The sequence below is a fragment of the Prionailurus viverrinus genome, chromosome D2, assembly GCF_022837055.1.
Source record: "Prionailurus viverrinus isolate Anna chromosome D2, UM_Priviv_1.0, whole genome shotgun sequence".
Lineage (NCBI taxonomy): Eukaryota > Metazoa > Chordata > Mammalia > Carnivora > Felidae > Prionailurus > Prionailurus viverrinus.
This window is the reverse complement of record NC_062571.1, coordinates 5,752,708-5,764,789: the sequence shown is the minus strand read 5'-3', so window position 1 is coordinate 5,764,789 and position 12,082 is coordinate 5,752,708. Positions and strand designations below refer to the sequence as shown.

The 12,082-nt window shown below is 39.6% G+C and overlaps 1 protein-coding gene across 3 annotated transcripts in view; it reads left to right on the top strand.

The window, feature by feature from the left end:
• PRKG1 (protein kinase cGMP-dependent 1) overlaps positions 1-12,082 on the top strand; it is a 1,255,886-nt gene that overhangs the window by 450,626 nt on the left and 793,178 nt on the right. For all 3 annotated transcript variants that reach the window (XM_047825015.1, XM_047825014.1, XM_047825016.1), the window contains exon 3: positions 6,112-6,225. In XM_047825015.1, coding sequence (XP_047680971.1) covers positions 6,112-6,225 — 114 coding nt within the window. The remainder of the gene's footprint in view (positions 1-6,111; positions 6,226-12,082) is intronic.

The following is a 12,082-nucleotide window of genomic DNA, read 5'->3' as shown; positions in this document are numbered from 1 at the left end:
TAAAAATAATGCCAATATGATACCATATTTCCTAAAAGCAAAAGTGACTATTAACAAAATCAGAGTATACAGACGGATCACATTTTTGATTGTCATTAGTTCCCTTGAATAACAGTTCTAATGGCCTCTAGTCACTGTTGAGTCCAGTTAAAGAACATAATGGGAACATCTAGAACTTTACTAGGATGTTCTGAAAATGCCTTTCTGCTACTCTTGGGGAAAAAAAAAAATCTTTGATTTGGAATCTAACGTGGTTTAAAATTAAAGTATTAAAGAGTCATGAATAAATGCTAATGAATCTCTGCTATTTCTTTAAAAGAAACAGAAATTACATTCAACCATGCTGACCTGAAGTGAATTCCTCAAAATGCGCTCCTGAAGTTAATAGCGAATTATAATTATGTAAAACCTCCAAGTTGGGCTGTTTCTAAGTTGGTATGAGCCTCTGGCAAAAGCGTGCTATATTTTGAGCCTGACTGACTTTTTCCCTATTTGTTTCAGCCCACATTATTCCCCTTACCACCAAAATAACCACACATAGGCCTACCTACTTTCTATGCAAGGGAGGTCCATTTCAGCCAAACTTCAAAGGTAGCCATAGCATGGAAAAAAGAGGTGGGGGGAGAACAAGAGTAGGGGAGTGGCTCCTGGATGGTCCTGATACTTGCCAAGGACATCGATTAGGTGGGAACCAGGCTCTCTGGTAGATGGCAGTAAGCTTGTGATGGTTTTATTCTTCGTTTTCATAAGTGGGCCACAGATTCTGTACTTGGAAATCCATTTGTAAGTGTATAATCACTTCTCATTTGGCTTGAAGGTTGCTCTGCGGCATAGTGAGTGAGCTTAACCGAATTCACAGTTCACATCAATAATTTACGTTACTGGGCTCCTGGAAATCCAGACCTTTCCAAAGGTCTTCGAAAGAACTCTCTAATTAATGCCATGTGTGTTCCTACCTTTGTTTTTAGCCCCCGTTGGTCCCGCCTCCCGAGTTACTTACTCCATCCACACAGCAGGGGTGAAGAAGGGAAAGTGATCACACAGTGACTCAGTAACATTTTAGAAACATGGTGTTTCTGTTTACCATTTAGAGTTTTCTGTTTATTATAAAATGCTTTTTGGACCATTCCCATCTATCCTGTGTGATCACATTCCTCACTTCCATGGCTATTGTGAATATAGTGACCCTGTAGTATTTCACTTAACCTGGAAAAGATGTTTTCTATCCAGATTTCTATTTCTCAGATACAATCTGTTCCAGTAAATCGCTTGCTAAATCTTTTTGCTTTTCTGGTTTTTTTTTTTTTAGAATGTTTATTCATTTTTGAGAGAGAGAGAGACAGAGACAGGGGAGGGACAGAGAGAGAGGGAGACACCTCTCCCTCTGAAGCGGGCCGTGTGCTGACAAAAGAGTCCAATGAAGATGCGGGGCTCGAACTCATGAACCGTGAGATCGTGACCACAGCTGAAGCTGGATGCTTAACCGATTGAGCCAGAGGTGCCCCCCCACCCTTTTTTTTTTTAACTGTCTAATCAATATGGAATATATTCTCTTCTCTTCTCAACACTGATTATTCAAATATATATGAATACCTATAATACGTAGGTGTGTTGGTACCTATCTTTAAAAAACTGAGTTAGACATGAGAAAATTAGGCAAATATGAAAATCATCAGGAAAACGAGTTGGAACCAGAAACGCATTTGTACACATGTTTCAGACCTGAGTCATATATAATTCTGACTGTGAGATTTCTGGAGGTCCTATCAAAGAAAACATATCTGTTAAAAGATTAACTATCAGTTAAAATCAGTAAGTGCTGGGGTGCCTGGGTGGCTCAGTTGGTTGGGCATCCAACTATGACTCTTGGTTTTGGCTCAGGTCATGATCTCACAGGTTTGTGAGTTCAAGTCCCATATGGGGCTCTGCACTAACAAAGTGGCGTCTGCTTGGTATTCCCTCTCTCTCTCTCTCTCTCTTCCTCCCTCCCTCCCCTGTCTGCCCCTCCTCTGCTCGCTCGCTCTCTCTCTCTCTCTCTCTCTCTCTCTCTCTCTTTCTCTCAAAATAAATACACTTGAAAAACATAATCAGTTTTACACAAGCATGGTTTTTCAGAGAAGGAAGGTACACCAACACTAAGTAGTAGTGTGGTCACTGTGGTATAGGAACAGTAAAATTTCCCAGAGTGGGGAATCTCTGGATTTTATTAATTAGCTTCCATGTGACAGGTCCATAGATGTCCTTTGAGAAACCACTGAGCTAAAGTAAGAGCTCTGTGTTTCTTGTCTTCTATTAGTTGAGAAGCCCTAATTCTTAAACTGTCCAGAAGGAATCTTAGTAGTGGTCTTGCTCCTGTGGGTCTATTGCCACTGAAGACTTTCAACTTTGGAACCTCAACAGAGAAGTAGATTTGTCCAAAAGCAGTGATGTATGAAAGTTCTTTAGATATTGTTCATTTTGCTTTTAGTTCTCTTAATACAATTGAAGCTAGAGCTTTAAGTCAGGAAAATATTATAATGCACTGGAAAGTTGGTACTTTGGGGGTGCCTGGGTGGCTCAGTCACCATCTGACTTTGGCTCAAATCATGGTCTCACAGTTTGTGGGATCGAGTCCTGCCATCGGGCTCTGTTCTGACAAGGTGGAGCCTGCTTGGGATTCTCTCTCTCCCTCTCTGCACCTCCCCCCACTCTGAAAATAAATAAACTTAAAAAAAAAAGTTGTTAGCAATCTCTTTGACCTCAGCCACAGAAATTTCTTGCTTGACACATCTCCAAAGGCAAGGGAATTAAAAGCAAAAATGAACTTTTGGGACCTTACCAAGATAAAAAGCTTCTGCCGTGCAAAGGAAACAATCAACAAACCTAAAAGACAAGCGATGGAATGGGAAAAGATGTTTGCAAATGACATATCAGATAAAGGGTTAGTATCCAAAATCTATAAAGAACTTACCAAACTCAACACCCAGAAACAAACAATCCAGTAAAGAAATGGGCAGAAGACATGAATAGACACTTTTCCAAAGAAGACATCCAGATGACCAACAGTCACATGAAAAGGTGCTCAACGTCACTCATCATCAGGGAAATCCAAATCAAAGCCACATTGAGATACCACCTCACAGTGGTGGAAACAACAGATGTTGGCAAGGATGTGGAGAAATGGGAACCCTCTCGCACTGTTGGTGGGAATGAAAACTGGTGCAGCTGCTCTGGAAAACAGTGTGGAGGTTCCTCAAAAAATCAAAAATAAAACTACCCTGTGACTCAGCAATAGCACTATTATGAATTTATCCAAAGGATACAGGAGTGCTGATTCATAGGGGCACATGTACCCCAATGTTTATAGCAGCGCTTTCAACAATAGCCAAATTATGGAAAGAGCCCAAATGTCCATCAACTGATGAAATGACAAAGAAGATGTGGTTTGTGTATACAATGGAATACTACTTGACAATGAGAAAGAATGCAATCCTGCCATTTGCAACAACATGGATGGAACTAGAGGGTATTATGCTCAGGGAAGTAAGTCAGCCAAAGACCTATCATATGTTTTCACTCATAGGTTGATATTGAGAGACTTAACAGAAGACCATGGGGGAAGGGAAGGGAAAAAATAGTTACAAATGGAGAGAGAGGGAGGCAATCATAAGAGACTCTTAACTCCAGAGAACGAACGGTTGACTGGGGGTTGGGGAGAGGGGAAAGTGGGTGATGGGCATTGAGGAGGGCACCTGTTGGGATGAGCCCTGGGTGTTGTATGTAAGTGATGAATCATGGGAATCTACCCCCAAAACCAAGAGTGCACTGTATATGCTGTATGTCAGCCAATTTGACAATAAATTATATTAAAAAAAAAAGTCATTTATGGGAGCTTCCAGCCTAAGGCAGTCCTTGCTGAAGCAATACTATGTCGACTGTTGGCAGTACATGGCCGAGTGGGGAAGAGGATAAAGAGAATGCATTCTGCCAGGTAGATCGCCATGACTTCATGCAGTTCTGTGTCCTTCATTCAGTATGATATCGATTTGAACCCAGAAGTTCTCAACCCCCATAGAGAAATCTGAACCAATTACTTTCTCCATTAAAAAAAAGAAAAAACCAAACCTACTAACCTATAGGGATGTTGGTTGGTTTCTGGAATAGATAATGGAATATTGTGTTTCAGTATGCTGTAATAAGCCCTCCTTCCTTTTAGATAAGGAGTATGGTGAAAATAACACCAGTAGTAAGAGCTAACATGTATTGACCATCTTCTATAGGCTGGGCATTGCACTCAGCATTGAACCTGCTGTATTATGTCATTTTGTCAACCGCCCCATGAGATAGGTGCTTTTCCTTTATCCACTTTCTTAATGAAGAAACTGGCACATGGAGAAATTAATGCCATGCCCAGAGTCACAAGGCTCATAAGGAACAGATAAGAGAACCAGAATTCAACTCCTGGTCTAACTTCTAATGACGTATAAACCTCCTAACTGCATAAAGTTCTGAGTCTGCTTCTCGTTCTCTGGTGGCAGATGAGATTCCTGAGGGGACAGGCTTACCCATGAAAAGGAAGGGGGGACATGCCATGGGCAAGGGACATCTGAGGCTTGTGAAAATACGAATTTACTGGGCTGGTTTTGATGTACCTATCAAGAGACAGAGTTTTATTTTCCGCGGTCAAGAAGTGAGGCATGACAAAAGCTAGACTGAATTTCGAGTGGCCAGACCCCCATAAGAGAGTATGTCCTAACTTTGTGAAATGTCGGACTTGTTCATCCTGGATAACTTCTTTCCACACAGAGGAGGTGCACCCACATGGTTCAAGAGTAGCGAATAGATTTTATGTGAAATTTTATCCTAATTACCACAGAATTCTCTCTCCACTGATACCATTTGCATGAAAATGGTTTCCGGGGTAGAACAAGGTTGTCTGAAGAGTTGACCCTGCATCACTGGTACATGGATTAACTTAACAAATAAAAGGATTTTTTTTTTTTTTTGACATTTAGGATTTTATCCCCATAGGTGTCTGAGCAAATTAGCACATGAAACCTGTGATTTTACAAATGTTATTGCTTAGTTGAAAGTAGGTTGCTTTTTTTTTTAAGAGGGAGTGAGTTTAAAGCCCAACTCTACAAGTCAAATACTACAGGAAACACATCAATAAGGGGGCAATTTTGAAATCAATGCCTGGGGGCCTGAAGTTTGGAGAGGACTTGGTGGTGTTACTTCCTTCCATGCACTAGCTAATGCCACACAGACTTTGTCTTCTGTAGACTATGGATAAGTAACTTGGAAGAAAAATAGAAAGGGGGCATTGGTCTAGAATGCATTGTGTTGACTTTTATTTCCCACTGCCGCCCCCCAGTTTTGTGAGGTGATAGAATTTGTAGTGCACTTAGCTGCACCCTTTTAAAGTATATTTTTTTCCATTTCCCTCATGAATAGAATTTGCCTTACTCGCAAGCAACACTGTATATCCAGGGTCCTTGTGTCCCTGGTCTTTCCTTTCTTATCATTTCATTGTCCCAGTTCTTTGTGCACAGAGAACTCCCACGGACCTCCTATCCTCGTAGTTAGTTTGTTTTTCCTTACAGTCCGTGTTGCAGAGCTGGGAAACAGATAAAACAATCTTGGCCAAGTCAGATGCTTAAAAAGAAAACCTACCATGAGCTGCAATTAAACAGTGCCCAAGGGTCGAAGCAATCTCCCTTTCTCTAATCGCCATGCCTTACTCAAATGAGCATTCCCCAGTATGAAACGTGCTATAGAAAATGTACCTGCTTTCTCAGTTGTACCCTCAGATTCAAAATGACATCAAAATCGGAATTACCAGAGTTTTCTAAAACTGGGAAAAACACACATTTACATTTTTGTCCTCTTTTTTCAGGCCTGCTTTCCGTTTTATCTCACAGTGCTATCAGCGATTAATTTAAAGAAGGGTGGCATCTCTTAACCGACTTGATTTATTGTTCCTCCATTGCCTCCGAGCTAAGACTTGATGTTCACTGGTAATTGCCTCGCAGTTTTAAACATGAGCCCGGTATTCCTTCTTGCCGATGACAAATGCAACAGATGACATGAAGCATGGGAGAGAATTAAAGTCACGTTGTCTCTTCTTTTCAGATGGTAAGGTGGAAGTCACCAAAGAAGGTGTGAAGCTGTGCACCATGGGTCCAGGAAAGGTGTTCGGAGAGTTGGCAATTCTTTACAACTGTACCCGGACAGCTACCGTCAAGAGTAAGACTGTTTTCTTATTTTGCAAATATTGCCAGCGCCGTTTTCCCCTAGAGCTTGGAGATGTTGGTTGACGTACTTCCGGATTCAGTCTCTGTGATTTTGTTAATCTATAGTTTAATTCTCACCTTGCAATGGGGTTGATACATCTGTCCGCTGAAGGAGGGTTAGCAATCAGTTCTGCCTGACTTCAGTTGTTTCACTGACTTGTGGAAAATCTTCTTTTAACCTGGAATTCCTAGAAATTAAGATTTACAAAATGCGATCTCTTGATAAATTAAACAGAAGCAAGACCTTTTCGCTTGAAGCCGCATGGTGATACTTAAGGAATTTTTACGTATCTGTCTATTCTGGGTTACGTTCCCCCATAAATTCCACTTGTTCATTCATTGGGTTAGAAAAAATTTAAAGGAGAAATGTCCTTCATCTCATTCAAGCCTCATTGAGCGAGATATATCCTGAATTCTAAAATTGTGTCTGAGTATATTCTTGTCTTCAGCTGCTCATCAAGCTGTATATTATAGTATTTTTCTTTTCTACTGATTGAGCTTATTTTAAATCGGGGCAATAAAGCAACTTGTCTCCCTAATTTTACATATATGTGTATATATGATTTCTCTAGCAACTCATTACTCGGTAGAAGCAGCTGCAGGCGTTGGGGAGTGGGGGGAGGTGGTGGTTTTAAATACTCCTTCCTGACTACAGGATATAATGAGTGTGTAACAAACAGAGCTGAATGCAAAAGGCAACAATGGAAGGTCCATTGCATCTTTAGGCAGATGTGTGTTTTTCGTGTTGGAAATGTTCTTTGGTACACAATCCTGTGGGTCATCACAATCACAAGTCACTTTGATTAGGTTTTCTTATCTTAAAAAAAAGTACTATTGGCAAAATGAAAAATTATCAGTTTCAGCTGGATGCCATTGATTATTTTGTTTACTGTTTTGTCTTTTTCTCTCAAGTATGGCATGCGGCTAACAATATGGCACTGAACCTTGGATTGTAAAGAATTCAAGAATGCATGGCCAGCCAGAAACCCAGAAATTGTCCTGTAGGTCTGGTTAGTGAATCGCCTATTTATTCAGTTGCGATTGCGGCCCTTAGAGGATGAGTGCCTCATGATGTTTTATCTCGATCTTTGAAGGCACAAAACTCTTTTGATTGATACGCACCGTGTTTTTATTTTATGTGATCATTGAATTACATGACTCAAAGAATAATGAAGCCCAGTGAAGCATAACAGAATCTGCCACAACTTTAACTTGTTTAAAAAGTGCCTTAACTAGAAAAGAAGAGTAGTCACGACACTATTAAGTGAAACAGATTATACTGTCATGGCTGCGTTTTATGAGAAATACATTCCTTGTAGGTCAAAAAAGGGACAGGAGTAACGTATTTTGTTTAAAACAGGCTTTCTCTGAATTGTGAATAGTGAACATTTTAAAATACTTCAGCCTTGTATACTGCTCGTTTAATTCTAATGAAAACCCCAATTCCCAAGAGGTCAACAGTTGGTAATAACATGTGCTTAATCTTTTGAAACTTTGAATTATTAAAGAAATATTTTAGATAGACTAAATAGTGCATTTAAATTTTATAGCAGAGATTTTTTTTTCATAAAATGATTGCTTTATGAAATTGATGAGTTTCCTATAAAATGGAGTTCGTCTGCTGTAGCCTCTATTGTATTACTATTTGATCCGTTGAAAAACGTCCTATGTATCTGATTGAGAAGGAACTGGGTGTTGAATGCAAATCACAGTTCTAACCATTTGGGGCAATCAGAACATCTACATCAAAGAAAATGAGTAATGGAGCATCTTCTTTAACACAGACTCAGGAAAGGCACACATACGTGTGTGTGTGTGTGTGTGTGTGTGTGTGTGTGTGTGTATGTATTTCTTCATAGTACCTTCTTAAGATGTGGAGGTGGTACTGAGAAAAAGAGCCTAAGGTTGATGGAGTATAGACCTACCTCTGCGTTTATAGATGGAGAAGTTTCTGCATGAATGAGGAATAATACCTATTACCGAGAGATTCTGCGTATCGTGTAAAGAACTATAAGGTGTGAATAATGGTTATTTCTTATTCAGGACCTTTTGTTCTGTCTCTTACACTATCCAGGGTGATTATACTTATGACCATGATCCTTAAGTACCACTTTAAATTTATTTTTAAATTAAACTTTCAGGCTGATCACTTTATAATTCTGATTATGTTCCATTATGGATGCTAATTTTACCAAACGACTACAGAACAGAAACTCCCCAATGTTATCTTACTCTTCATGTGTGATATTACAAAATGGCCTTATTTGGCTTTTTAGATCCAGTCGTCTCTCAGGATTCAGGATTTTGTTGGCTCTTGTCCATTTTTGTTAGCCATCATTTCGCCAGTAATGACCATTTGGCATATGGATTCATCCACCTGGGTGTGGCAGTCTACCTCTCAGGACTTCGCTCGATCTACTCAATAGCTTGCCTATCCATGCCTCTTTCTTTCTCACTTCTGTGGGATGTGACCCCATTTGTGTCGACATCACCTATTTTGTTTCCTGATCTCTTTCTCCTGTCTTTCTCCCTAGGTCAGCCTGAAAGCTGCCTAGCATTTTAATGCATTTTTAATCTCAGAGTGGTAACTAAATCCTAGGTGACAGTCAAGAGTTCCTCCATGTACATGAGTCATTTCTTGTTCAAAAGGGCACTTTTTTTTTGAAATTGTATCAGGCCATGAATAAATAAGTCCCAGTGACTTCCCGCTAACAAATAGGATTCTATTACCTGTGGGCTTTTTTTTTTTTTTTTTTTACTTACGGTACCAAAAAAGTTGTTTTCTTTTTAAAGCTCAAAATTGATAGATGCTATAAAATACGATAAGCTCGTTCGTAGTGTTTCAACCAAAAGAAGTGCCGTGATGGTTTGAAACAAGCTCCCTGTTTTTCATTTGGGAGAAATCAATTAACATGCCTCAGAAAATAAACGTATACTACTGGTTATTACGGTAACACCAGGAGAGGGGTCTGATAGCACCAAGAATAACTCTTTAAAACATTGAAGCCATAAGGACATAGACAACCTGATAGGGTAGTGCAGGAAATCTACATTCAGAGTCCATTCCTGTCTTGTAAAACAGCACCATTGATTTTTTTCCCCCCCTTGAGGAATGAACATATCAAAATACATAAAATTAACATTTTGTTGGAAACAAATGTAATGGATGTCTTGAGGTCATTCGTGGCTTAAACACCCTCAAGTTTTCCCTGTTATCTGTGATAGGAACACGGCCACTTGGACCGTCCATCCTATCACAAACAGTCCAGATGCCCCGGGGAGGAAAAAAAAAATCAATTGTTACATTTGATTTCCACAACACCAAGCAGTATCTCCAATGGCCGTTGAACTTGACATCTTTATCTAAATATTTTGGGGTTGTGGAGACAAAAGAGTTTTACTGTCCATTTTCAAACCCCACAAAGGTTAGGGACTTCTAATACATCCTTCAGTAACCCTTGCTTCCTCGGTGCCCATACCTGGAAGCATGTTATTGTCTTGTCTTCCTAAAGTGTCATTTCTGGTCATGATTTCACTTTTCACTTCCCTCACAGCTAAAGCAATATCCATTGATACTCAGTCTGGGCCTCTTACCTTGCTTCTTTGCCCAAGGTTCTTTAAAATCACACACACACACACACACACACACACACACACACACACACACACACAAATGGAAACTTGAAGTTAATGGAAACCTAAAAATAGAATGGACAAAGCATTTCATTTACAACGAGAAAGGGATTCAGTGACACTTGCCCTGTGTGTGAATTTGCAAGGACATTTATGGTATTATCCTGTTTTACCTGGATTTCCCACGACCATTTCTCATAACTACATAGTGATTTTTTTTTTTTTTGAGGTTTGACTTCTATGGCTCTTTGCTCCCAAATTCAGTTGTAAATGAATTGGGGTATTTTTGCCTGAAGATACTAAATTGAAGTCTCTTCCTCCTATTTTGAGTGTCCTGTTCACAAATCCCCAAACCTTAGGCAGTAATTTATTCAAACACTCTCATCCAGGTAGACTGCAATATAATCCAAGAATAAAAGGTCTCTCTTTGTAGGAAAACCTCTCAACACTAGGGTAAGTTGATAACCGTGGAAAGTTATCTGCAAAATTGGTTTATGGGGGTGTGAGGCTCTTTTATGAATTGACTTGGGCAAAGTATCTGAGTAATTATTTTTTCCTTAGATTATGTATAACAAGTATTTAAAAATTCCTCAGCATTAAAATACTTGAGTACTATCACAAAAGAGCCTAAACATCCTACAAGAAATCTAACACATCGGTGACTTTAGTAACGTCTGCTAAAAATATCTTTCTGCCTTAGCTTTTGAATACTTTCAGGTTTACAGAAGCTTCCCTAGGATATTTGTACTGGGGGAGTGGACTCATTAAGATATTGCAAGATGTCATAGACATTTTAAGAACACATTGAAAAGGGTTGGATTTTTCGGTTTTTTCTTGTTCTGAAAATTGAGTCTAGGCAGTAAGGTGTTTTGTACAACCCACGTAGCTTGGTTTCAGACCTATTATTCAGCCTGACTCAGAAAAATCTGCCTACTGTCAAAACAGACAAACAAAAATTCTAAAGAATGCAAAAGAAATTGACCAACATTGTTTGTTCAGATACCTCTCTGATCTGTTCTGATACTTACAAGGTCAACAGTGCCTTTTATTGGTAAAGGAACAAAAGGAATGAATGCCAATTTCATTAATCCAAGGGAGTCCTAGAGAAAGCTCTTCTAGTGGCCGTAACCTTACCTAGGAAGGTGATTGAATCAAGAAGTGAGCAATTAGACACTTGTTAGGAAAACACCATTGTCGAGTTCCAAAAAGCATCACTGAGGGTAGAGGTACATCCACGTGAGGAGATGAAGGGACATAGCCTGTGAGTACCCACCGCTGTCGTGTAGGCGGTTATTACCTGGGGTTTTAATGAGCAGCACCAGTCCTGGACTGTCGGACTCCCTGCTCCATAGAACAAAAGCGGAGGAGAGAAGTATGCTAAATGAGAATGGCTCTGTTCTGCCTTCCAGAGGCCAATTAAAAACATGCAAGCTTTGCATCCTCCTAGTCTAATGCATGCCTGCTACTAACCATCCTGAAGGGAGAGAAGCAACAAAGTAAATTTAGGCTGCAGATGACTAGAAATATGGCCCTGATCACAGAAGGAACAGTCCAGGAACCTCCCAGGAATCGTCATCCTGGACAGCGAAACAGTGTTACGACAGCATCTTGGGGAAGCAGATACGTTGTTTAGTGAGTCAGCCACTATTCTGTTTAGGAAAATCTTTCTTTCTTTTCTTTCTTTTCTTTCTTTTCCTTTCTTTCTTTCTTTCTTTCTTTCTTTCTTTCTTTCTTTCTTTCTTTCTTTCTTTCTTTCTTTTACAGATCACATTTGTCTCTTACAGAATGCTGTGAAATTAGTAACATAAATCCAACTATGTAATCCCTGAGAAATAAATTTCTTGATTAAAGGAATCAACTCACTAGGTACCAGTGATGCCACACAGCAGACTCACCTGAATAAATGCACGTGCAAAAGCTGTTGGATCTCCTTTCTCTATTGTTGAAGTGAAATGGAAGTGAATTTCGGAGAAGAGGAAAACTGTAAACTCCCACGTGTTTCTTTTACAAGATGAAGGGTTTTGTTTGTTTGTTTGTTTGTTTGTTTGTTTTAGTCTTGATGGGAATTGTTATAGTCAGAATTTATTTGATTTATATTTACTTTGAAAAAGAGATTGGAGTTCGGTATTGATTGGGCTTGATAGACAGGCATATGTTAGCGATGCTTCTTGGGGGAG